The following is a 27,090-nucleotide window of genomic DNA, read 5'->3' on the forward strand; positions in this document are numbered from 1 at the left end:
GGGGTGAGGGGGCAGAGTCTCCTTCCTGACAGGAACCAGACTTTATTCAGGGTGGCTATGTCCCTGCCTCCCATACTCTTGCAGCAAATAGAGACCCAGTGTTCAGGTTCTAGCCAAGGAGATATGAGTGAATGCCGGATGAAACCCCAGAGAAAGGTTTTCAGAGGAAACCCAAGGCAGGACACAATGTTGTCAGTCTGTCTCTGAGTTCCTCCTTACTGGAGCAAAGATCCAGGTTGCTAGAGGCTTGGCAGCCATTTTGCACTCACATTCTAAAGACAGAATAAAACGACAGAGTCAACTGAGTTTCCACAGAGGCCTGGACTGCAGATCTATATATTATGCAATCTTGGGGCTAATAGTGCTTTTGTTTAAAAGCATATAAACTAGGTTTTCTTTTGGTTGCTGCAGCGTATCTTCTTCACTGAGGGAGATGGAAAAAGAATGACCCAAACAGGATGGTCATGGTTGGTACAAGAGATACACTCCATCACTCGATCTAGTTTTGTTTACTTCTAAGATTTTGCATAACAGAAAGATTAAAAAGAGGTTGCATGATTCCCTTCTATTTTTGTATATTTCTAAAATTTTCCACCATAAGAGGTTTAACAGAACCGTGCAAGCAAACAATGTGTCTAAATCATCTTTGTGATACGCAGTCCAGAAGGGAGCTTTGCAAGGCACCAAGGTAGGTCTTAGCCAGGTTGTTGCTATGACACATGATAGATTTTACAAGTATTGTAATTGGGGCTAGAAAGATGGCTCCACACAAGGGCACTTGCTGCTCTTGCAGACACCCTGGGCCTGAATTCTAGAAACCATATGATGGCTGATAACCATCCTAACTCCATTTCCAGGGATTCCGATACCCTCTGACCTCTGAGGGTACCAGACAAATGCACGAAAGACATACAGACCTGAGGGCGGAAGACTCACAGAATTAAAACCCCAAATCTAAAAAGTTGTTATTATTACTGTTATTAATGCTGTTGTTATTGTTGCTGTATGTGTGCTGTCCATGTATATCTATGCACACCACAGCTCAAATGTGGAGGTCAGAAGACAGTTTTGTCCGGTCAGTTCCATCCTTCCTTCCTTATTGGGTAAAACTAACAAGCTCCCTAGCTTTCCTCAGATACTATCTTACTATGTATCCCTGGCTGGCCCTGAACTTGCTTTTTAAACAAGATTGACCTTAACCTAAAGAGATGCCCCTGCCTCTGCCTCTCTAGTACTAGGGTGAAAGGAATGTGCCACCCTCCTGGCCCCAGATTTTGTAATTGCTAAAAAATCAGCAATTTGGATTTTTCCTCCCACTCAGTGTTTTTCACTGGTGCTGACATCTAAATCCACACCTCGGTTTAGGGGAAAGGTACAATGGCATGAGACTTTTCTCTTTTTAGCCAAATGAGCTTATTAACTCAGCTTCTATACACTATATACACAAAGTGAAGGAAAACAATTTTGTTGTTGGATTTCTTATTTAAAACGAAAACTATTTAACTCCGTTAAATTAATAAACTAGGTGGAAGCCAAGGCAGAAATTATGATCTCCTGTTTAGTCCACAGATGAGCCAAGTGAAGGCTGGTAGAATCAGTCGTCATGCGTGGGCCACGTCTTGACCCCCTCCCCCACATTTGCGAGTTTGATTCTCCAACAGTTGCTGTGGCAGAGTGGTGTGGGCGGAGCCCACAGCGCCGCTCCTCCTCCTGCTGAGCTGTTTCCCTCTTTCCATCCAGTTTCTCTGATGCCTCCATGAGGAGTGCCTATGGAGGGTCACAGGCCCCCAGGAAGAGCCCTGGATGCTGTAGGAGTTAACGTTCCAAACAGAAACATCACATGCTCCTGGAAGCCAATGAACCATTCTCCCCTCTTCCACCCTACAAGTGACCAACTCTGTACTCTGTACTATGGGATTAAAACAAGTCAGAAACTGAGCCTTGTGCTGGTTTTCCCTCTTCTAGGTCCAGCAACTCACCAGCTGACTGCTCCTCTCATACCTACTACTTGGGTTTCACCTCTTAGAAAACCTCTCAATGTTCCACAAACAGGGACAGCTGGTCAGCGTGACAATTCCTCATTCCTGCACCCGGCATCGCCTACTAAGTAAATCTTCACGGAGGCGACTTTTTGACTCAGGCTGTGTTTTTAAGGGAACCCAGACTATGACAGGCAGTTCATCTGAGTCACCACGGAATGCCCGCCTATTTCTGAAATATTTCTAACATATTCTGTACAACCCAGTACAGGAGCTTCCAAGAGCAGCTGTCGAAGAGCATCTACTCAGCACCAGAGGTGAAAAGCTCAGTGTTGTTTCCTGCGCTGATGTTGGAGGCTTAGCCAGCTTCTTCTCTCTCTCTCTCTCTCTCTCTCTCTCTCTCTCTCTCTCTCTCTCTCTCTTTCGTGTGTGTATGTCTGGAGCTCAGAGGCTCAGAGGTGGAGTCTTACCTTTGAGGCTACAAGTCATCAGAAGACTGAATGAACTTTGTGTATCTGTCTTCTGGAATGACTGCATCTAATTTCTGGGTTATAATGTTATCTGATTAGAAGTTGGAGTGGGTTTTTTTTTTTTTTTTTTTTTTTTTTTTTTTTTTTTTTTTTTTTTTTTTTTTTTTTTTTTTTCTATTCCAATTAAGACCTAGCTAAGTCAATTTTCCCCAGAGGCTCCAATTTCCCCCAGAGGCTCCAAGGAAACAAAACTATGCTGTTTTTCACCAGAAACAGGGAACTTACGCCCCCTAGAGGACAAATAGGTGTATGACCGTTCAGAGGACAAATAGGTGTATGACCGTTCAGGGAAGCCAGTGACTCACCCCGGTTTCAAATATATGCAAGATTTTTTTTTCTTTTCCTTTTCTAGGGAAAATGCTACTGCTTAAATTTTATATTGACAGATATTGTAATATTTGCTTTTGCTTAATGGAGAAGTTTTCACCCTACGTAATAGTCCAATGAGTTTGAATGGACCTGAACCGAAGGGCTTGAAGTACGGAATCCAAGGTGATTCTAAGAGAGCCAATAGGCATTGAGCTTGGTTGTTTCTGGAAGACTGGCCTGGAAATGCCATAGGCGGGGAAGAGATGCATTTGATATCAAAAATGGTTTGTAATTAATTAGACCTCCTCTGTGGGCGTGTAGGCTGCTATGACTCTCAGCTCTGTGGATTTCTCACTTACAGTGGTTTCAAGAGACCAGTAAGAGCTCCTGTAAATCAAGGATAAAAGGACTTGATCCGTCCATGGGGCAGGGGTGGGGGTAGGAGTGGAAGTGGTAAGGGGTGGGGGAGGATTCAGAAATGAAGCCAAACCTCTGGTTCTTAAAGAGTGAAAAGCCCTTCAGGCTGAGGGAACAATAAGAGGAAATCAACTAGCAAAATGCCACGTTTACAAAGAGACGTGAGGTGCAAATCACACTCTGTAATTTATGTTAATACATTTTAAAAGATTAAAGCAATTAGTCTTCAAAAGGATAAATCTTTTAACAGTTTTCTATTTTAGAAAAAAAAAAACAGCTTGCAAATGAAAAAGAAGAAGCTGCCCTGATGAGTTAAAACCTTTGGATAAAAGGTAAATTTCACATTTCTATAAGAACAAAACAAAATATTGTGTGTGTAAATAATCCTGAAAAACAAATTTGTTAATGCTAATTTAAGGACTGTTCTTGCTTTCAAATCTAAGCCCCTTCTTAATATGTTTGGATAGAAAAAGAAAAGAATCTCTTTGGTTGAGTAGCTTCAAGGTCCCTGCCTGGTTATAAAATAAATATGCAGATCAGCCCAGATAAAATGTAAATTCAGTCAGGTCAAAAAATGGCAGTGTAGAAATTTTAGGAAACCCTTCAGTACTGACTTCTAATCAAGGTTTAAAGGACTCTGGTACAGTCAGGGATGGTGGCTCACACCTTCGATCCCAGCATTCAAATATCAGAGGTAGAGAATCTCTGTAAGTGCCCATCTGGTCTTCATATAGTTCTAGGCCAGGCTAGCTTGGGCTGCATAGTGACTCCCTGTCTCAGAAATAAAGTAGGTACCCTGCTTGCTTTGGATAGACTGCTCTGATCTAGTGGGAGGAACCAGGTTCATTCGAATCGGGAAGCGGGATACAAGAGCGGGAGCCTACTCTTGCTCCCACTTGGAGATGCAAGATGGAGACAAGAATCTTTAGAAGTGCAAAGGCCACCTAGACTGACACACGAGGCAAGGACCAACCAAAGCCTGTTTCAAATAAGGCAGAGGTGAGGACTGAAAATTTCTTATCTGATATTGTTCTTTGGCCTCCACATGAGTGTATGGTACATATGCATCCACTACACACAGACACAGACATAGACACACACACACACACACACACACACACACAGAGAGAGAGAGAGAGAGAGAGAGAGAGAGAGAGAGAGAGAGAGAGAGAGAAGTCTATTACAGTTGTTTTAGAATTCACCTTGGACATCTGAATTCAACAATGCTTACGTCCTGTCTATAAAATTGAATAGTATTTGCATATAATCACTGTGTGCTTTAATCATCTCTAGATTACTTACAGTGACTCATACACTGCAAACGCTATGAAAACCATTGTTAGCCTGTATTGGTTAGGGAATAGCAACACCCCCCAAAAAAAAACCAAATTCTGTACATGCCTAAGACCCCCCCCTTTTTTTAAACCTGAGAAAGGGTTTCTTGGTGTAACCTAGCCCTGACTTTAGATAAGGCTAGCCTTGAACTCAGAGATACACCTACATCTGCCTCCCAAGTGTTATGATTAAAGGCTTGCACCACCACGGTCCATGGAGACACATTTTTTTTTCCTGGATTTTGTGTGTGTGTGTGCTCACGAGCACTCTGGATATTTTCAGCCTGCTATCATAGTTGGATCCACAGGTCTAGAAGCCACAGTTACAGAGAGACAACTCTTATCTAAAATAAATAGAAAGAAGCCCTGGAACCCTGATGTCAAATGGCCTCTGTGCAGACTCAGCCAGGTGCTTCCTCCAAGGCTGTGGGTGATAGGACTTTTTGCTGCCGGGGCACATGACATTTGATCCAGTTTGTAAATTATTGAAATGCTCAGAGATTCTACAGTCTTCAATCTGAATTCTGTTGGGAAGCCCCAAGTTGTCTCATTTCCTCTCATGTTCCTGTCTTAAATTATCGGGACCCTGTGTAACTAACTACCTGGAGAATATCTAGGTAAATGACAGATTGTGATTTACAGAGAGCACTGGCATCGTTCTTCAACTTATTAGTTCCCTGCCCTCAAGCATACTTTCTTCTTCTATTGACTTGATAACTCACCTCTCTGAGAAGCAAGCTCTGGGAAGCAAGATTCTAGTCTGCATGAAGTTTTAGACCCGGCGTGAAAGATGTCAGTGCTCAGAAAGGCTTTGTTAAATATGCACCGCGCCCCCTCGTGGCTACAAGTGCTCACTGCAGACTGGAGACGCTAAGCATAGGCTCCACTGCCCTACATCCTATAGAGCAGCAAATAGGTCTCTAAGCTCCTAGGCATTTCCTGACGCTTGACTCTTCTTCGGATTCAAAAGAACATTTTGTAACCCAAACGTAAAACGACTCTAGCCCACACGTAAAAACAGTGGAAACTGTGCCATCTTCTTCCCAACACACCTACTTCAGCCAGTCTATTCCTCAATAACTTTCTCTTCACCTTTTTCTAAAGTAAAAAAAACGGGATCAATTCAGTTTGGATTTTAATTCTAACAGAAAGGTCGGCTTCTGCGGAGAGGGCATCCGGAATTTTAATTATCTCAGCTTTCCCGTGTCACAGGGCAAAAACTTTTAGCCTTTCGGTGGTATGGGTTTACTGGGGCTATTAGTACTGTGGGCTCGGCAACTCTTACTCCATTCTTGGGTACTTACTATTGTCCTTCAGACGTTGGTTTTGTTTGACCAAGAACCTTAGCAGAATCCCAACTTTGTGGGTACCCCGCAATGCTCATATTGTGGAGGAAGAGCGTGTTTCAAGTATGAATATGCATCTCCTGTAACCCGTCTTAGATGAGGGATATTTTAAACGCCTGTAACAGAAGCCCTCACAGTCAGAGTGGGCTGCGTGGAGCAGATTAATTCAAATTCAGCTGCCGGCTTAGATTTGCTGTGTTTTGAAGACAGAGGAAGAAAAGAAAAAGAATAAAAGCCGTCAAATCTTGCCCAAGCATGCCCTTTATCGGATGGAGTTCTGCTTGTCTCTAGGTCCCCAGGTATCTCCCGACAATGCACTTTCATCCGTTGGGATTTCGCCGGTAGAGTTCTCAAGGCAACAGACATGAGGTGGGGAAAATTAAAAACAGCAAAGAAATTAAGTGCCAGCGCGTGTGCATTCAGTTTTTCTTCATTAAAGACAGAGCTTTGATGGGAAGGCACCATGAATTTTAGCTAAAAGATGACTGTGGGTCTTCTCCCACACATAGAGGCAAAGATGCAAATGTGATATTGTAGTTCCTGAAGGACCTTGGGTTTCAGATTTTAATGTTTGAAAGAGCCAAAGGAAGTGGAATATACAAATTCCCTGGGTTGGTTTTTTTTTTCTTCCGTTTTTCTTACTGACATTCAAGAGACTGTGAATACAAACATGAGTATTCTACTAGCTGAATTATTCTGAAGAATCAATAGTTTATAAACTGGTTCTTTTATGTTCATATAATACAAATCCAAAATATTCCACTTGAAGTAAATACTTTTGTCACTACATTTCTCTTAGGATCTCTTATTATCATACCTGCATGTATGATGCCCCAAGCCTCATAATCAAAATAATTGACTCAACAGTATTTTTCTAAAATTTATAAATGTTTCTCAATTAAAATGATGAGATAATGATGATGACTTCCGAGACAGGGTTTCTCTGTGTAGCCCTGGCTGTCCTGGAACTCACTCTGTAGACCAGGCTGGCTTTGGACTCACAGAAATCTGGGATTAAAGGCATGTGCCACTACTGCCCTGGCAGAAATAATGAGACAAAAAGTAACTCCTAATTACCTGGAGACCTTATTGTTGTTTGTTTTTCGAGACAGGATTTCTATGTGTATCCCTGGTGGTCCTGGAACTTGCTCTGTAGACCAGGTTGGCCTTGAACTCAGAGGTTCACCTGCCTTTTCTTCCCAAGTGGCCAGCACCACCCTTACCTGGAGTCTTTTAAAGAAGTTAAGAATCAAAAGAAAAGTAACTATGCAAAAACTACATAATCCTCAGGTATGGTGGGGCGTGTCTTTAACTCTTGCCCTGGAGAGGCAGAAGCAGGTCCATCTTTGTAAGTTGTAAGGCTAGCTAGATCTACATCATGAGTTTCAGGCCAATCAGAGTTACTCTGGGGGGGGGGGAGTGGCAAGCTAAAAACAAACAAATAAAATCCTACATAAGCCCAGACATATTTCTGACCCATGCATTTAATTTTCGATATATAAACACTTTGGGTCTCTGACACTTTCAGATTAAAAACATAAAACTAGTCCATGTGTCATAAACTCTTCTTTGTAACATGCTTGATTATGTCCATTAAAACTTTAAGACTAGCCGTTGTCATTTGATTGTATTGGTATTATCTCGTGGGAGTGTGTACACAGCCCGAGGCTTGTGTTCAGGTAAGTCATGAGAAAAATGACGCTAAGCAGCAGGGTGGAATCAGGAGGGGAATCAAGGGAGGAGCGAGCAGGGGCCTAGAGAGCATCCTAGTGTGGACACTGCCCGGGAGCCAGTGTTTCCCAGGTGAGTACCAGAGCTGGCTTCCTGGGGAGCAGGAGTGGTGTGCTTTAATTGTTTGGCTTCTGTCCTCCTTTGGTTAAGGGCTGTCCTGGGGAACTTGAATCATCCCACAGTTCTGGATCATATAAATACGAATGCAAAGTGGCTTTTCCCAGGTGTCCTGGGCCTCTGTGTGAGAGAGCCTAAGGGCAGAAGACATTGACTAGGTCATGACACTGATAGAGCTCCCATGGGTGGGCTATGTACAGAGGGACCCTGGAGAACTAACTTGTGCCCTCTGCCATAAGAGGACACAGCAGAATGATGGAGAATGATAGGCCAGCAAAGAGGCCCTCATTAGAAACCGAACCCAGTGACGCTGTGATGTTGGACTTCCCAACACTCAGAACAGACAAAAATAGGTGTGTTATCTTGTTTTGTTATAAAATATTCTCTCTCTTTCTCCCTCCCTCTCAGGGTGGAGGTGGTATGGGTATGTGTGCCACAGGTCAACTTTGAATGTTGCTCTGCAGGACTGGTCAACCTTGGTTTTTGAGGTAGAGTCTCCATGGGTTAGGGCTCTCTGGTTAGGCTGGGCTGGCTGGCCAGCAAACCCCAGAGATCACCCTGTCTCTGCCACCCCAGGTCTATTTTTAATTTAAGATTTGTTGAATTTGTGTAGTGCATTGCCTGTGTGTGTGTAGGTGCAACAGGTATGTGCATGTGTGCATGGTATCTGTAGAGATCAGAAGAGAGCATAGGATCCCCTGGGACTGAATTTATGGATTTTTGAGCCACGATGTGGGTGCTGGAAACCTAACCCAGCTCCTCTGCAGGAGCAAGTGCTCTTAACTGCTGAGCTGCCTCTCCAACCCCATCTACCCCTGGGTGTTTTCCAGGCCAAACTCAGGCCCTGTGTTTGTGTGGCAAGTGTCTGATGGTGCTGTATGCCCACACCTCATTCTTGTTTCTAATTGTCCCAGGTCATAATGCCTTCTTAGAGCATTCTAAATGCACCAAGACATCCGTGAAGGGTTCTCACCTCTCATTACACTCGTGTTACCTTCTTCCATAGCTACCTGGAAATCCAGTCAGCTGGATTAATTGCTGAGTAAGCTGCAGCGGGTACTGGTCTTGCATACCTTAATCTACTGATAATCAACTGACATCCTTTAGCATGCCATTCATATGGTCTCCGACTCCAGCAGTAGGCCCTGTATCTAGAACCTTCAGGAGCAGTCTCCGGAAGCCATCTTAGTGCTTCCCAAAGAATTAATTGGTACCAAGGATCTTCTCTTTTACTTGTCTGGTGATTTTGAATGGAAAATGTCTCCCTTAGGCACCTGTAGTCAAGCCCTTACTCTCCAGTTTGTGGTGTTGTTTGGAGAAGTTATGGAACTTTTAGAACTCAGAAGTTCTCTCCTCCTTCTTCTCTTCCTCCTCCTCCTCTTTTTCTTCTTCCTCTTCCTCCTCCTCTTTCTTCTTCTCCGTCTCCTTCCCCTTCTCCTTCTCCTTCTTCTTCTTCTCCTTCTCCACCTCCTACTCTCTCCTCTTCCTTCTCCTTCCTCTTCCTTTGGCACTTAAATAGAATTTTTTATATTTTTGACAAGATTTTTTTGGATTTATTTATTTTATGTATATGAATACACTGTCACTGTCTTCAGACACACCAGAAGAGGGCATCAGATCCCATTACAGATGGTTGTGAGCCACCATGTGGTAGCTGGAAATTGAACTCAGGACCTCTGGAAGAGCCGTCAGTGCTCTTAACCACTGAGCCATCTCCCTAGCCCTATTTTTTTATATATATTTTTTAATTAATTATTTTATTTGTTTGTATCCTAAATGTTGCCCCCAGGTCCCCTGCCAGGAAAGGAGGATGCATGGGAGGGGGCATCCTCTCTCGGCTTCTTAATTGTAGTTGATCTGTGACCTCTCAGCTTCCCTCTCCCGCCACCCCCTGGCATGTCTTCTCTGCCAATATGAGCTCTACACTCTTGAACTATAAACCAAAATACACTTTCTCCCTTACGTTGCTTCTGGTATTTTATTACAGCATCAGAAAAGTGACTAATCCACCTTGTATAGATAAACCTCTGTGCTGTTCCCATGGACAAAATAAATAGGCTGCAAGGCAAGTTTAGCACATGTGAAGTATGTTAGTTATCAGAACTATAAAGAAATATATTTTCAAGGCTACAGTGTGGGGAAAACCAACAAGACAAGAAGAGAAACCACGCCTCTCTCCAGCCAAGAAGGAAAAGGGGAAGTGTTGGCTGTCCAAACACATTTTAATAAGCAGACGCACTTTTGAATTCTATACAGTGGAAGTGTTGATACACTGTCTGTTGGCAGAGTCCTAAAAGTTTTCTGAAGGTTTATTTTTACATTTAGATCACCCTCATCTATTATTAGTTGCCTTTGTGCCTTTCATCGTATAGAATCAGAAAAGATAGTGAAACTTTAAAATGGAGCTCAAAAAATGATGAACCGCTCTGGGAACCTAGGCTAGGGTGGTCAGCTGCCTGTCCATAGCTCTTGGCATACAGTGAAAACCAAAGACCAGGACTCTTCCCACATGACCAGTCTCAGAGCAATGTTATCATGGTTTGGGTATATAATTTAGCAATAGGTTCGTGTGTTTGAACCCTACCTGGTGGTGCTTTTGGAGGTGTGTGTGGAATCTTTAGGAGTGGAGCTTAGATGGAGGAAGTTGCCTGCTAGGGGTGGTAGGGCTTGCAGTATGGAGTCCAACTCGTGTTCCTGATCACTCTCTACTTCCAGATCTGCCCAGAACAAAACCAAGCAGCCTGTTTCCCTTGCCATGAACTCAACCACTCCCTCCTCTGTGTCTCTGTTGCCTAGATGCATTGTACTCTCAGCCTAAAATCAATCTTCCTTCGCTTAACTTGCTTATCAGGTCACAAGAAAATCATCAAACATAGAAAACTGCGGTCACTGCTTCGATGAAACCTGACAATATGGTATTAAACAGATCCTATGAAGTCTTCACTCTGTTACTGGGGAGAGGGCTGGCCAGCACTAAGAAGAGCCTCTGAGAGCCCTGACTTCTCACTGGGCTGAGGATGTCACATATAAATTCTTTGAGGTCGTCATTGATTTGTCCCATAGACTCGTCTGTCGCTGGAGCTTGGGACAGCATCACTCACTTGCCATGTTATTTTTTGAGACAGTCTCCCACTGAACCAGTAGTTCACCTGTTTGGCCACCCAGCAAGCATCCAGGCTCCTTTTATGTTTTCTCCATACTCAGTTCTGGGATTATAGGCACAGGCTGCCATGCCTGGCTTTTTCCACAGATGCTAGGAACCCAAACTCAGGTCCTTATGCTTGGGTGCCAAGTGCTCTTCCAACTGAACCACCCCCCAGTGCCTACATATTTTTATCTAAAGTTTTCTTGGCTCAATGAGAGTATAAGCTAATTTATAAGGTACATTGTACAAGTTTCTAATAAGAAAGGAGTAAGACATAAACATATGTTCAATAAGCTCAAAGGAATTTGTAGTATATGTAGGTCACAAGGAGGCCGAGACACATGTTGATTCTAAACATGGTTCTTAACTTTGAATTTGGGATTTTCTTAGAGAAAGGAGTTTAGTCCTTTGTAAGCAGTTTAGTCGGTTGTGTTGAACTTCTTGGCTCTCAGCCAACATGAGACTTAAATCAGATCCAAGAGTGATGGGCTCCTTTCCTGTGTCCCCTCTCCTTCAGTTCCACTGCCATCTTAGCCTACTTCAGTAGAACTTGCCTTATGAAGTTGTGGTTGTTTGAGTAGGCACGACTCCCATAGACTCACGTGTTTGAATGCTTGGCTCATAGGAAGGCACTATTAGGTGTGGCCTTGTTGGAGGACGTGTGTCACTGTGGGGACAGGCTTTATATATGTTCTAGGTATGACCAGTGTGACTCACAGTCTCTTTCTGCTGCCTCCAGATCGAGATGCAGAACTCTCAGCTTCTTCTCCAGCACCATGTCTGCCTGAACACTGCCATGCTTCTCACCATAAAGATAATGGACTAAACCTCTGAACTGTAAGCCGGCCCCAGTGAAGTGATTTCTTTATAAGTGTTGCCATAGTTATCTGGGTGGTGATGGTGTGCAAGCCTTTAATCTCAGCACTTGGGAGGCAGAGGTAGGCAGATCTCTGTAAGTTTAGCCAAAGCTACACAGAGAAACCCTGTCTTGAGAAAATAATAATAATAATTGCCATGGTCATGCTGTCTCTTCACAGCAATAAAACCCTAAGACAGAAGTTACTATGAAAATTTCTTTCATTAAATTCTTATTTATGTACTTGTTTGTGGGTGTGTGTGTGTGGGGGGGTACATACACTGTGACGTGTGTGAAGGTCAGAGGACAACCTGGAAGCGGCTTTCTCTCTCTACCATGTGAGTCCGAAGATCTAACTCAGGTCACCAGGTGGTGGCAGATGCCACCTGCTGAGCTATCTTGGTAGCCCTATGTTGAGAATGAAATCTGTAAGGTGTCTGTCACAGTGAGTGCCAGATATACGGTAAGTAACCAGTTTGCTTTAACTGTTCTTATTTACTAGAGTTTGAAGGTGAAAGTGTTTGAATAGTTAGTTCCCATATGTCAGCATTGTTTGGGGAAGATGTAGGGAACTTTTGGAGCACAGGGTTTAGACGGCCTACCAAGAGTTATAGCTTGGCCTTGCATCAGCACACGTTCTCTGCTTCCTGGTCTGTGCCCGGGATAAAACATGTGCTATGGACATCTACTGCTACAAACTCAGCCCCTTCCCTTGTTTTGTAGGCTTAGTGAACTAGAGTTTATTGGGGTTACTTATAGAAACACAAACACTCAAGGCAGTTGCTTCTCCAGAAAGCCCTTCTGAGCATGGGCAAGACTAGGAAACTGAATTCCTCAAGCCCCCTGCTGGCCTTTAAGACTGCTGAGCTAGTGAAAAGTCTCCCTTCAGCAGTAATTGTTACTGATTATACAGACTTTGGGGAGAACCTTGTGAATCTTGTAAATTTCCAGAACTCCCTGAAACTTCTTAGTTACTTCTTGGGCCATGCACTTTTTTTCCTTTTTAATTTATTCTTCTCTCATATATTACATCCCGACTGCAATTCCCTTCCCTCCCCTGTCCCCAGTTTGTCCCCACTTTCCCTTTCCCCCAGATTTATGGCCCCTCTCCACCTCCTCTCAGAAAAGAACAGGTCTTCCAGGGACATCAACAAAATACAGCACATACTTTCATGGGGGCGGGGCAGGGCAACCCAGTAGAAGGAAAAGGGTCCCAAAAGCTGGCAAAGAGTCAGAGACAGCTCCTGTCCGGACTATTAGGAACCCCATAAGATCACCAAGCTACATAACCATAGCATATATACACCAGGAGACCTAGGTCAGACCCCTACAGCCTCCCTGATCTCTGTGAGTCCACTTGAGTCCCAGTCAGTTGATTCTGTGGGCTGTGTTCTCGTGGTAACCCTGACCCTTCTGACTTCTACAATCCTTCCCCTTTCTCCTTAGAACTCTCCAAGATCTGTCTAATATTTATCTGTGAGTCTCTGCATCTGCAGATTGAGCCCTCTTGATGGAATGTTTGTTTTGTTTTTAAGACAGGATCTCTCTATGTAGCCCTGGCTGTCCTGGATCTGTCTGTATAGACGAGGCTGGAATTAAACTCAGAGATTTGTCTGCCTCTACCACCAGAGTGCTGGGAGCAGAAGCCTGTGCCACTATGCCTGGCAACTCATGAACTCCTCATGCCTTGAACCTTGGGCTAAGATAAACCCTTTCTCCCTTAAGTTGCTCCTGTTGACTATCTGAGCACAGCATTAAAAAAACAAATTAACACAACACTGTTATAATTTTGCCAGTTTTGTTTCTCTTTGATTGTGCTTTTTGTGATCTTAAGAAATATCTCTCAATCAGGTTTGTTATACGTACCCTCCCTTTCTTGCCCTTGCAGATACCTTAGAGGCATTTTTTTGAAGTTCAAGATAGCTGGGCGACTTGCTCTGATCACTGAACTGTGCACGAAGGAGATAATATCATTATGAACAGTGATAAGTAAGACCCAGGGATCCAGTCACTCGTTTGTCTTGCCTTATCTTGCCTCAGGAACTGTGAGAGAATGTTCCTGTTGGTGTCCCAAGCACCCTGTATCCAAGAGTGAGTATAAGCAGAGCCCTGGGGAGAAGAAATAAGCCTCTCCTTACCACCCCCTTGCTCTGATGCTAAATATTTTCCCTACATTTTAGTAATAATTTCAGAGCTTAATTTTTTACATTAAACCTTTAATTTTTCAGGATAACTTTTTAAAAAGATTTATTTATTTTATGAATGTGAATAGTGTCTGGCACACCACATACCAGAAGAAGGTATCAAATCCCATTACAGATGGTCGTGAGCCATGGTGTCGTTGCTGGGAATTGAACTCAGAACCTCTGGAAGAGCAGACAGTGCTCTTAAGCAATGAGCCATCTTTCCAGCCTCTCTTCAGTAGGACTCTTACGTATGGTGTCTTGAAAAACACAAGAGAGTGAATTTAATTGGCTTTTTAGTATCTACTCCAGAGCCAGGCAGCATCTTGTTCCACAAAGCAGAATGTACTGAGTATGTTATACTGCCCAGCAGTGGGAGCTGGTTTCAGAGGCAAGAAAGAGCTGGTCAGCTGAGGCCTCGCACAGGAGCCTGGTTCCAAACAGTAGTTTACCAGGAATGTAACTTAACAGGTACATGTGGGGATCTGAGAGCCAGCTGCCTTCATTCCATTTACTGAATCTGCTTTCCTACCCTGAGTTTCAAGGGGCCACCCCTGCTATACACTTCCTGTCTGTGCTGCAGGGTTTAGTTTTTTGACTATCTCGCCAGTGTTTTGTTGTTGTTGTTGTTGCTGGTGTGTGTGTGTGTGTGTGTGTGTGTTGTGTGTGTGTTGTTGTTGTTGTTGCTGCTGCTGCTGTTGTTTTCTTGTTTTAAGGCAGGTCTCATTATGTAGCTCTGGTTCCCTGGGAACTTGCTACATAGATAGACCAGGCTGCCCTCAAAGTCACAAGATTCTCTTGCCTCCATCTCCTGAGTGCTGGGACTAAAGGCATGCACCACCACCAGATCATTCTGTTTCGTTTTGTACAATTGAAACACTGGCTGTTGCTTACTGGAAAACAAGACAGGATTGTCTTCAGGCATGGAGGATGGGGAAGGGGGAGTAAGGGAATCTTTGTTCACTTGGGCTGAATCCACTCTTGATAAATACAAGGCACCGACTTCCTGACCCATATATGCCTCAAGATGTTCCTGTCTGGGAGGTGAGCTGGTAAAGCAGTTAAAATGCTTGGTGTGTAAACTGACAACCTGAGTTTGATTCCTGGAACGTTCATACGGGTGGAAGGAGAAAGCTGAAGCCCTGAGTTGTCCTCTTACCCTGTTATAGGGTCCGCTTAGATCCAACATAACTCAAACACCAGGCTGATGCAGATGACACAAATTCACTGTAATCAAGCTGCTACCGATAGATCAGGGCCCCAGAACAGACTCAGGAGTCGACCTCTAAACCTGAATGGAAGTCAGATGCATATTAAAGCATGAAATCATAAAGAGAGGGGGGCATGGTGGGCTGTAGCATTCTTCAATCATATTTTGACATAAGGGATTGAGCAAGGCAGTTTCCACCAATCAGGATAGGAGTTGGTTTCTGGGCCTAGGAACATGAACTTAGTTTGACCCTGCCAGCAAAACAGAGAAGTTGTCCCTGAGATAACTGAACTCAGATAACCGTCACCTTACAACAGACACTGTTCAGCTATTGGTAAGTCCCCAGGTCCCCTAGGGCTGGGACCTTAAACTTAGTTCCCCCCGCCCCCATGATGAAATGGAGTCTGAAAACAAAACGGCAGCACTTAGAAAAAGTCTCTTTTGCTTGTTCCCAACAACCCCTACCCACATTCTGAGGCATGAGCCACACCTGCCTCATGCACAAACAGTAATAATACAATTATAAAAATGAATGTCCTTAGCCAGGCAGTGGTGGTGCTTGCCACTGATCCCAGCATTCAGCAGACAGAGGCAGGCGTGTCTCTGTGAATTTGAGGCTAGCCTATTCTACAAAGCAATTTCTACTACAAGCAGGTGTGTTACACAGAGAAACCCTGACTCAAAAAAATTTAATTTGCTTAATTATGTCTTTAGAGACAATCAAGGTTATTAAAGTAAACTGACAGGGCTCAGTATCTGGTTGTATTTCAAATGGGGTTGAGTAGGAAATAGATTTTTACTGGGTCAAAACTTACATTTATGGAACATAGACTCTGTCCTGCAAGAGCATCTGTAAGAAATGTGCTATATGGCCGGTCAGTGGTGGCACATGCCTTTAATCCCAGCACTTAGGAGGCAGAGGCAGGTTGATTTCTGAGTTCGAGGCCAGCCTGGTCTACAGAGTGAGTTCCAGGACAGCCAGGGCTATACAGAGAAACCGTGTCTCGAAAAAAAAAAAAAAGAAGAAGAAGAAGAAAGAAAGAAAAGAAAAGAGCTATATGAACATTCTCAGCTGCAGACGTGTGGGCATCAGAACTCACACTTTAGAAGAGCTTCTCAGACAAAGAATACAATCTATAGAAATATCTAGTTACAGAAAAGAAAGCTGTGATTATATATTTTTTATTTGCCTAGACTGTAAAATTCACCGTGAATTGCATACTTAAAATCTCTTACTGCTGACAGGGCAGACAAACATTACTTTTTGATCATAGCAAAGTGTCAAAGAGTTATAAATTTGAAGTCAGAGCATAAATTTTAATGACTGGCACAGTGGGTCCCTAGGATGCTTATGGAAGTCATGAATGCTAAAGCAGACCTCCCCTGAAAGGATCCCACACTTCCCCTACCTCAGATCTTAAACAACCAATCAAGTGCTTGCCCTTTGCCCTCCCTCCAACACTCAGACCCACAAACTGCAGACAGGAGAGGGCTACAGCTCTGCACGAGCAAGCAGCTGGACCAGAAGACCGAGGAGAACCACAAGGAACAGGGATACACAGCTCTCTCTGGATCCTGAAGAGAAAGGAGAGAGAGAGGTTTCAAAATGGGATCTCTCAGGACATTGGTATCTCCCATAAGCATCCAGAACTTTATATATAGCTTCAACCCAAGAGAGTAGGCTCCAGAGAGCTAGGGTGCCCGGCTAGACTCTTCCAGCACATTTAGGATTCATAAAGTACTGAAATACCAGGAGAGTGAGCAAATGGATAGATGCCCACCACTTCACAGATTCTGTGCTCTAAGATACTGCTTAGAATAAGGATAATAATAATAATAATAATAATAATAATAATAATAATAATAGGAAGAAGAAGAAGAAGAAGAAGAAGAAGAAGAAGAAGAAGAAGAAGAAGAAGAAGAAGAAGAAGAAGAAGAAGATGATGATGATGATGATGATGATGATGATGATGGAAAGCCTTCCTTATCCAGAGTCTTCCCTGGCCTTCTAGGAAGTATTACAGGCTTTGTTATCTTCACCAAAGAAGAGGATTCTGGGTGTGAAACCTCTGAAAGTCTATTGTTGAAACAACATGTATTCTATACTAGCTGGTGTGATCTAGAGCTTATCTGTGTCTATCAACCTGCCTGGACTGGACAGGGACCATTTGGCCCAGAAGGGCAGCATCTTTCTTGGTGGACTCTGTACCTGGGTAGGTGTCATGGTTTCCCTGGGACTGATCAAAATTCAAAATTTCTCTATAAAAATGCATGAAATCTCTGCAGTCACTTCCCATAGTTCCACTTCTGCCTCCAAAGACTTCTCCTGTTTCCAGAAACCCTTCGGGCAGTCAGGGGTACATAGACCCAAGACTGCTCCGTGCGCACTACTCTAACTGTAACTCATTTCAGGTCAGCTCCTTGGGCTCTCAGTCAAACTTAACATCCTAGACAACATTTAGTGGAGCCGGGATGTAAGCCAGTCACTCTCCAGTTCCCGAGTGGTGGGTGAGAGGAGACAAGGTCTCTAGATTGTAAACAAAAGATTTTTCTGTAATAATTGAGTTCCTCATCAATATGAGTTTGAATCAAATGGTTGGGATGTGAACAGCATTCTTCATATTTAAAATCAAACAGTATTTGTTGAATGAGATCTACAGGCCAAGTAATATATCATGAATGCATTTCATTTCATTCTCCAGGCAATACTACTAGAAAACTTGTTATTTGGGTCTTTAATATGAAGTGGAAAAGCAGAGGCACAGATATCTGGTAAGTTGCCAAGAGTCACACAGCACTAGTGGTGTTTGAACCAGAATACCACTGAGTCTGACTCCAAAGCTATGACAGAGAGCATGGTACAGTAATTTTCTCTGGAAGTATTAAGGAAGGATTACCGTGATAAGTGATACTTGAACTGTGCCTTGAAAGGGAGTTACCATGAGAAAATTGATGGAGTCTTTGCTTGCATTGAATGAGATATCTGATCAAGGGATGAAGAGAACTCAGGCCACAAAGCATGATGGGTAAGCATGAATAGGGACTCCCAAACACAGGCATCTTACGTTTGAAAAGATGGGGAAAGAGCTGCAGATGGCACATGTCATTCATCACAAGGAGCTGCTGGTAAAAGCTTTTTCCTGAAGTGTCTCACTATTTCAATCATTTCTGACACTGTCACTGAGCCACACTCTTGGCTTGCCAATGCTACCATTCACCATTCCAGGCACCCTGGACATGTGCAAGATCTACAGGGTAGATCTTGTGCAGGGTAGCCTGCGTCTCCTAGTAGGGAGCACCCTGTCTTCCTTTCATGAGGTGCCCTGGCAGCTCCATCTCTAACACAGACCCAGTCTTACCTGAGCTGCTACGGTAGCTGTAGTAGCAGTTGAAGTTGCTCTTCTGCCTTTGTGGGGAGTCCAGAGAAATCTCTATATAACCATTTATATTTTCTGTTGTGACTTTGTCATATACTTCATAGCCTGGGATTAACACTTCCTCTTCATTAGGGTAGTAGGAAAATGTTCTTATATATACCCCCAAGCAGGTTTTGATGATGAACAGTGTCCCCTGTGGACTGAAAAATTCTGGATCAAGAGCAACACTCATAGATAAAGATGAGGAAGTGAACTGCCCAAAACGCACAGAGCCTGTTCCTGTATAATAAAACTTGGTCTTAGAGCCCCGATAAACTGAACGACAACCCTGGTTACTCAAAAGCTGCAGAGCTCTTGTTAAGTAGTAATGGAAGCCTTTGTAGTGGAAGTTACCCCGATTTATTCTGAAGTCTCTAGTAGCATCATTAAAGTTTTTGTGCATGTCCCCAGTGTAGGCAACTAAAGCTATTCCATGGAAATCATGGAAACCTTTGGGAGAGCTGATACGATTTTTGATCTCATTCCATTTTATCTCTGCATTTTTCCACTCAAGTCTTAATTCCGCATTCATGTTGAAGTCTTCTTGTAATAGTTGGGGTGCCCTTTTCTCCATTTCTTCGACACAGCCCTCATACTGATCATCAAATGCATTGGGAGCCATGTCTAGCATGGGAGGCCCTGTCAGGCCAGTCACCTGAAAGAAAGAAGCACGGTCCTCTGTTACTCACTAAGGTTGCTAAGTAACCAGCATGTGCTGGATGCTGTGGAGCCAACAGCATGAGATGTCACATACTCCAACCTCACTCGAGGCTCAGGCATGGACACAATCTCATTACATCATAAGAAGGGCAGAAAGACAAGGCTGTGATCTCTGATTCCTTTGTGTCTACAGATACTATATTTCCTTCTTTATTCAATTAATTCTTTAGTGAGCACACAAAACACGAGGTGTCATCATGACCTTTGCCTATTCATATATCACTGCAGGTTGTTCATATTCACCACACACACAACTCTCTATATTATCTTTACCTTACTCCTTCAAGGTTCGTGTTCTCTAACATCCGCTACCACAGACTCAACCCTGGGAACTGTCATATTGCAAAGAGGTGGGCAGGGGAAAGCAAGGTCAACAGGATGTGGGTTGAGAATATTACCTGCTGGGTTAGCCACCAAGTTAGGAAGAACTTGCAAGTCTTTGATGTCATCATCAAGTTCAAAAACAGCTGCAAGCAAATATAAAACAATGAAAGAGGTACACACGCAATCCATTAACAGTCTGCTCATGGAGCTGCTCTGGGTTAATGACTCAGTCTCCATGTCACATCCAGAATCCTGCTCACACTGCTCCCAGAATGGCGTCTGCTTGGCTTTCTTACAGTGAGGGGCTATGATAAATCCTAGTAACACACAGAACTGCACAGAATGTAGGTTTCCAGTAGAAAACAGGACATATTTTCACAGATCTCTGATAGGCTGTGGTGTTTTACTTTGCAAAGATATGCAAACTGTTGTCCATGTTTGATTACCTTGTGGCTCACAGTCAGCCTGATACCTCAGAATGAAGTCTCTTAATCCTGTCAGTATTCACTCTGTTCTATGATTTGGTATGGCTGTCCTCCAATGTGTCAGTGTGCCCACATGGAGGTAGTGAAACCTATAATGGGTGAGGTCTATTGGGAAGTGGAGGGCATCACCCTCAGAAGAGATCAATGAAGTCTTGTAGGATCCTACTAAGTTCTTGCAAGAGCAAGTCCAGCCTAACCTCTCTGGTTTCCTCTCTTGTCATGTACTCCCATCTGCACATGGCAATGGCTTCTCTGCCATATTGTTACTCTGCAGGAAAACCCTAACCAGCCAGCATTGCCATGATATTTAGACTGTGAACTAAGTAGACACATTGACTATAATCTTTGCAGCATCAAGAATTTTGTGAAAGTAATAGAAGACACAAACTGAGGAGACAGCTCAGTGGGTAAAGCTCTTCCCTTGCAAACAGAACTGAGTGTGATCCTCTGAACCCTAAGGGGAAATGCAGGGTATGGTGAATGCATTTGTGATTCTGGCACTGGGAGTTGGAGAGAGATGGATTTGAGAGATCCCTGAGCTTCACTAGACAGTCAGAACAGCCTAGTCCATGTGTCTCAGGCCTGTGACAGACCCTGTCTTTACATAATTTGTGGACAGTGCCTGAGGGAAGAGAGCAGAGGCTGTCCTCTGATTCACACATGCATGTACCCACACACATGCAAGCACATACACGAGTAGGTGCCATGTTCCCTAACATACATAAATAAAAAGAAAAAAAAAATAGACTCACACTACTTGCCCTAATCAGAGTTGTATCTTATAATTGTTTATTGTTTTCAGTGCTTCTGGAGGGTAGAGATTTACAGTGTCCCTTGAGTTGCAGGTAAAGGAGAGAGAAGGAGCACTCACTCCTCTTTGGCCTGCTACCACTCCCTTCATTCCTTCCTGTCTTTTGGGGAACCACGAAAGCTCCACTCCATAATTATCTAAGCCTGTTGTGGTACTCTCCACAGAATTTCTACTTCATCTGACAAGACAATACTCTCCCCACATCCTGAGAATGACAGAGAGAAGCTGCACCATGTGGCCAACTAGTTGTTCTTGGGGAGGCTGGACTCCTGGCTCCTCCTCAGCTTGGCTTCTCCTGCCTGCTTCTTTAGGGAACACTGCAGAGCCAACAGACCGAGGAGTTTTGCACTGCAGTCCACCTTCTCTACACCCTGAACTTTAAACTATTATCAAATAGTGTAGTATAGTCAGCTACCTAAGAGCTGAGCACAGTGCCACCTTTGTTTGCACACAGTCAATACTCTCAAGGACATCAAACAACTTTACTTCAACTTCCTGCCATTATAGATTGGACATCCCAGGGGAGTGGCACCGGAAAATTAGAGGGAAAGGTAACTCTGCCAGTTGCAGGCCAGCCTGGTCTATTTAGTCAGTTCCTGGCCAGCCAGGAACCCAGTGTCACACCCTTTCTCAAATAAAACATAGAGCGGGAAGTTATACACAATCAATTCCTTACCCCCCAAATCTGTGTTAGCCTGGGTATCCAAAACATAAAACAACAGTATCAACAACTCAAGCAAGGGGTCTGGAGGGATGGCTCATCACCCACTATTCTTTTTCTCAAGAATCTGGGTTTAATTCTCAGGTCCAGCTCAAGCAGCTAACAGCCCATAAAACCAGCCCCACGATGTAATGCCTCTGGTCTATCCAGGCAGCTACTTATGTTTACACAGACACACAGACACACAGACACACACACACACACACACAGAGAGAGAGAGAGAGAGAGAGAGAGAGAGACAGAGACAGAGAGAGACAGAGACAGAGAGAGACAGAGAGAGACAGAGAGAGACAGAGGAGAGAGACAGAGAGAGAGAGACAGAGAGAGGGGGGGGGAGAGAGACAGAGAGAGAGAGAGAGAGAGAGAGAGACAGAGAGAGAGAGAGAGAGAGAGAGAGATATTTAATTAAAATAGAAATGAGGGCTGGAGAGGCAGTGCAGGGTTTATGAGCACTGGTTTGCTCTTCTAAAGAACCATTTTTCAAATCCAGGCACCTACATGTTGGTTCACAACTGCCTGTAACTCCTGTCCCATTTGTATCTGACATTCTCTTTAGGCTTCTAAAGGCTCAGCAACCCTGTGGGGCACAGATATAAGTACACACAAAATAACTATATGTGTAAAAATAAATAAAAATTACAAAATAAAATTTAAAACAAAAACTTTTGTATCTGAAAAATGTAAATGTAAAAGTTTTTATGAAAATGTTTAAATTATAAGCTGAGGATGTATCTCAGTTGGTAAAGTGGCAACTTGATGCCCAGAAGTTTCTGAATTGAATCTCGCCACAGCCTAATCACTGGCTATGATGGCACAGCTACAATTCGAGCTCCTCAGAGGTAGAGGCAGGACCATAAGACGTTCAGGACACCCTTGACTATATATAATAAGTATCAACTCAAGACATCAGGAGGCCCTTGTCTCAAAACATGAAAGCCCTGTCATCTTTGGTGGTACACACCTTTATTCCCAGCATTCAGGAAGGAGAGGCAGGTAGATCTCTGTGAGTTCCAGGCTTGCCTGATCTATACAGCAAGCTCCCAGACAGACAGGACTACACTACATAGTGAAACCCTGTCTTAAAACACACACACACACACACACACACACACACACACACAAATATCTAATACAATACAAATTGATATCTGACACAGAATCCTAAATCACTATTAATTTAATTATTTCATCAATTTCTATCTATACTTCTCCCAATATTCTTAATTGACATGAAAATTTAATGTTATGGCATTAAGACAATGAATATCTCTATTGATACAACACCTCTCTCTATGGAAACAACTGTTTTCACTAATTTTAATGTGCCCCTATCACTTTCTTCAGCAAAGCTGTGAAACCTTACATCTCCTTCTTTAAAGAGTCTGAAGACTCATGCAATCTTCCCAAAATCCTTAAAGTCCTCCCATATAAACAAGGCATGGCCAAACACTTCTGTAATCTCAATCCTTGGGAGGTAGAGGCAGGGACATCCCAAGTCCCAGACCATTTTAGGATGTAAAGAGACTCTAAAAACAAAAAGAGGTAAGAGAAAACAGGGCAGCAATAGAAACACAGGCGACTTCCTCTGGCCTTGTGTACAGACTGCAGCCGTTCAGGATCCCACTACTTCTTCATAATGGTTCCTAAAGCTTGGTTGTATGAGAAGTTCTCTGAAAACTTGTCATCAATTGAGATTCCTGGACCTCAGTCTCAAAGTCATGCATTTAGTATTTCTAATAGTCTTCCTGCTAATTTCTGACAGTTTGCTTGCTTAAATTTATTTTTATTTCATGTGCACTGGTGTTTTGCCTGTGTGTATGCCTGTGTGAGAGTGTCAGTCCCGCTGGAATTAGAGTTACAGACAGGTGTGAGCTGCTATGTAGGTGCTGGGAATCGAACCTGGGCCCTCCAGAGAGCAGCCAGTACCCTTAACTGCTGATCCCTCTAGCCCCATTTTGCTTGTTTTATGTTCTTACTCTTACTAAGTATGTGTTTGCATATGGGATGGGGTGGAGGGTATGTGCAACTGGGGAAGGTGCTGTCTCAGGCCAGAGGTGTCAGATCCTCTGGAGCTGGAGATACAGGCTTTTGTGAGCTCTGATCTCCCTGCAAGAGCAAGCACCTGCTCTAAACCACAGAGCCTTCTCTCCAGACCTCAGTGTGCTTTGAGGAAGAACTTCACAGCATAAGATTCCAACTGTTCTGTGCTGAGGATTAAACCCAGAACATTGTGCAAGCCAGGCAAGCACCTTTCCACTGAGCCATACCCAGATGGAGAGTGAAGCCTCTTTACACAGGCTCATCCTCTCATTCCAGCTGTCTCCAGCCTCAGCTACAACCAACCTTTCCTGGTCTCAATGCTTAGGCTTCAATGCTCTATATGGAAGGCACCAAGTTTGAGAAATCCTAGATGCCAGAGCCAGCAGAAAGAATCTGTCAGCACAGGGACTTTCTCAATCAGGACACATGGCTCAGCCAGCCTGGAGTCACTTTTCAATTCACTTCTCCCCTCTTTAGTGCCTCAGAGTGGTTGATCAAATGTCTGTCTCTCACAAGGCTGCTGTCTTCTCTCTATGGGACAGCTAGGTACAGCCTCGGTCACTGACACTCATGCCCCTCACAACCCACACAGACTGCAGATATACAGCAAGAGTCACTTCAGCCCCACTAGGAACTCCTGGAATTTGTGCCTGACAAATTCCCCTGGAACCCTGGTTATCTAACACCTTAGACCTCAATAAAAATCTGTCCACACTGCTCTCTCTTCTTTCATCCCCATCCCACTTCCCTCCCTCCTTCCCGCTCTCTGTCCCTCCTGCTTCATATCTGCCCTCAATCTCCAAGACCCTACACTAAAACAAAGAATAAGCTGATGTTCTCAACATGCAGGAGATCTGGTGCAGGAGGACCTTGTGTTCTTAGACTGGGCTACATAGCAAGAGTTTACCTTTAAAACTCTTAATAAAATTGAATGAATAGCCAGGCAGTAGTGGTGCACACCTTTAATCCCAGAAATCAGGAGGCAGAGGCAGGTTGATCTCTTTGAGTTTGAGCCCAGCATGTTCTACAGAGATTGCTCTAGAACAACCCAGGCTACAAAAAGAAACCCTGTCTCAAAACTTGCCCTCCCCACAAAAATTAAAGGAAAACTAAAGCAAAGAAGAAGAGGACAGAAGGTAATGTTTGCATGGAGCCATAAGGAAAATGGCATTGATTAAGGATATCCATGTTCTGGCTTGAAAACTGAGCAAGAACAGGAAGAAAAAAGTCTATATAAATAAGAGCCTGACTATGTACCTGGATGCCTGTTGCATCCTGCAGGATCTGGGAGGTAAGCTGTATGGTCCTTCATTGTAATTTTAAGTTTCTAAAACCATTTATAGCCTCATTTCTTGTGGGGCAGTGGGCTGTGAGAAAAATGCTTGGTTGAGCATGAGCTTGGAACCCCAGAACCTTATTGGATGGCAGGGGTACAGAACTGCTCCCATTCCCTGGTTCTTCTCATTTCACTTCAGTCCTCCCACAACCCCTGCCACAGAGAGGTCTATGACCATCAGTCACAAGGAACAGTGCCTCAGGCTCTCCCACATGCAGATGAGGTATTTCCAAGCTCTTAGACCAAGCCAATAGGCATTATCTGCTGCCAGACCCTAACCCACCCTGAAACTGTATATAAAAGCTCTATTTAGGGGAAGTAGAGTGCTCAAGAATCATCCTGGTGTCTGAGAGTTTCTGTCACAAGAGCTGTAACACTTGAGGAGAGATCTACTCTCCCAGAACCTACCAAGCTGCCTCCTTGCCAGCTAGCCAGGCCTGGACCAGCTCAGCATAGAGAGATAGGTGCAGCACCTTGGAGTGACCAGTCAGCTACAATGGCAGCAGCAGCGAGCAAGCAGAGGCAGCAGTGGGGTCAGGCAATCTCCCCTCCCTGCTCGCACTCTGTGCCCTTTGGCCCGGACCTCCGGCATCAGGCTGGACCGGAGACCTACAGACAGTGGAGAAGCAGGCCGGAAGCAGCACAGAGACAGTAGCGAACTCTCCTTGCTCTCACCCTGTCCCCAGCCGGGAGATCATCCTGGGACACCCTCCAGAACAAGGGACCCACAATTTCTGTCCTGCCTTTCTATAGATCTGACCTCATCTCCTTCCTGGGCTATTTAAAGTCAGAACTGACCTCTGGCTTTAACCATTTATGACATGGACCCTACTGATACACCTACACCAACCTTCAGATTTTTCTCAAGTTATTTACACTGTAGAGACCTTCACCGTCACAGGTTCAGAGTTGTTAAGTACCTGAGAAGATGTCTAGCAGCTGGGTCTCTGTCCTCTTCTAAAAGGAAATATAGCAAAATGTAGTGCTGTGGCCCTTTTATCATCTGGACAATGTACTTTCACTTTCAAGTTAGGGTTGGAAGGGCATCCAAGTAGGTTCTGAACAACTTAAATCATGCAAATTGTGTTTGTTACTATACCTTTTCCACACTCCATCACTTTTTTGTTCTAAGATTTTAAATTTTGCCTCTGTGTGAGACAAGTTCCCATTAATCCAGACTGGCATCTAACTATATAGCTAATTATACCCTGAACTCCTGATTGTCCTACCACAAAAGTAGTTTCATTGGGGTGTGTGTGTGTGTGTGTGTGTGTGTGTGTGTGTGTGTGTGTCCTGGCCCTCTGTTAGCACAGTATGCTCACAGACACATGAGCATATGGAAGGCAGAGGCTAATGTCAGGTCTATTGTCCCCACATTACATTTACCTAAGACCGTCTGTCACTAAGCCTTTGAGACAGCCTTTGCTTGCTGTTTGATCTATGGAGGCTACATGTGAGTTTCCAGGGAGGGGTGCAGGAGAGACCAACCAGCTGTCCCGGAATCTCTAGTGCCACCTGAGCAGATGAAGCCCCATGCTTGCTTCTAATCTCTCCTCAGCCATGGGTGTTGCTCTTGGGCCCCTGAGCTCTTCTGGAGAGCCTGGGAAAATGCGGTGGGAGAGATGGCTTTCTGCCTCTTTGAACCTAACAAAATTAGGACGTTATTGCTGGTCTGTATAGTCTTGAGAATGATCTATGATAGCCATATTTGAGGTTATGAACTAATTAAGCTATTAAGTATACAGCAAACCAAAGTAAAAGAGTACATGTCAAGTAGTAGTCTGGTAAATAGGTGGCTGGTTGGATAGATTATAATTAAATAGATAAAAAGATATGATAGATAGAGAGATAAAGATAGATAGACAAACATCATTAAAATGCATGTTCAAATACCCAGCAGGAATCAGCTGGAGACTGGAGAGTGAAGCTTCTCTACAACAGGGCACATCTCCACTTTCCAGCTCTTTCTTCTCCATCAGAACCATCACTTACTTGTCTTTAAAAAAAAAAAAAAGACTTATTTTATGTATGTAAGTACACTGTAGCTGTCTTCAGACACATGAGAAGACAGCAGCCGATC

General features: G+C 43.8%; 1 protein-coding gene and 1 long non-coding RNA gene across 6 annotated transcripts in view; one reads left to right on the forward strand and one right to left on the reverse strand.

Moving 5' to 3' along the window:
• Nucleotides 1-2,211: 2,211 nt before the first annotated feature.
• Nucleotides 2,212-27,090, forward strand: part of LOC143443247 (uncharacterized) — a 42,703-nt gene continuing 17,824 nt past the window's right edge. The window contains exons 1-6 of one of the 5 annotated variants that reach the window (XR_013112039.1): nucleotides 2,212-2,296; nucleotides 2,862-3,001; nucleotides 3,486-3,567; nucleotides 11,648-11,745; nucleotides 17,025-17,370; nucleotides 17,860-17,929. This is a non-coding gene — a long non-coding RNA (uncharacterized LOC143443247). The other 4 variants (XR_013112038.1, XR_013112040.1, XR_013112045.1 and 1 more) reach the window with 4 other exon arrangements.
• LOC117695831 (T-cell ecto-ADP-ribosyltransferase 1-like) lies at nucleotides 16,324-26,032 on the reverse strand. Its single transcript, XM_076938966.1, has 4 exons — nucleotides 25,931-26,032; nucleotides 19,692-19,760; nucleotides 18,517-19,228; nucleotides 16,324-16,732 (listed from the first exon to the last, which is right to left on the reverse strand). The coding sequence occupies exons 2-4, from the start codon at nucleotides 19,743-19,745 to the stop codon at nucleotides 16,650-16,652; spliced, it is 849 nt and encodes a 282-aa protein (XP_076795081.1). The 5' UTR covers nucleotides 19,746-19,760; nucleotides 25,931-26,032; the 3' UTR covers nucleotides 16,324-16,649.

The sequence above is a fragment of the Arvicanthis niloticus genome, chromosome 1 (genome assembly GCF_011762505.2).
Source record: "Arvicanthis niloticus isolate mArvNil1 chromosome 1, mArvNil1.pat.X, whole genome shotgun sequence".
Taxonomy (NCBI): domain Eukaryota; kingdom Metazoa; phylum Chordata; class Mammalia; order Rodentia; family Muridae; genus Arvicanthis; species Arvicanthis niloticus.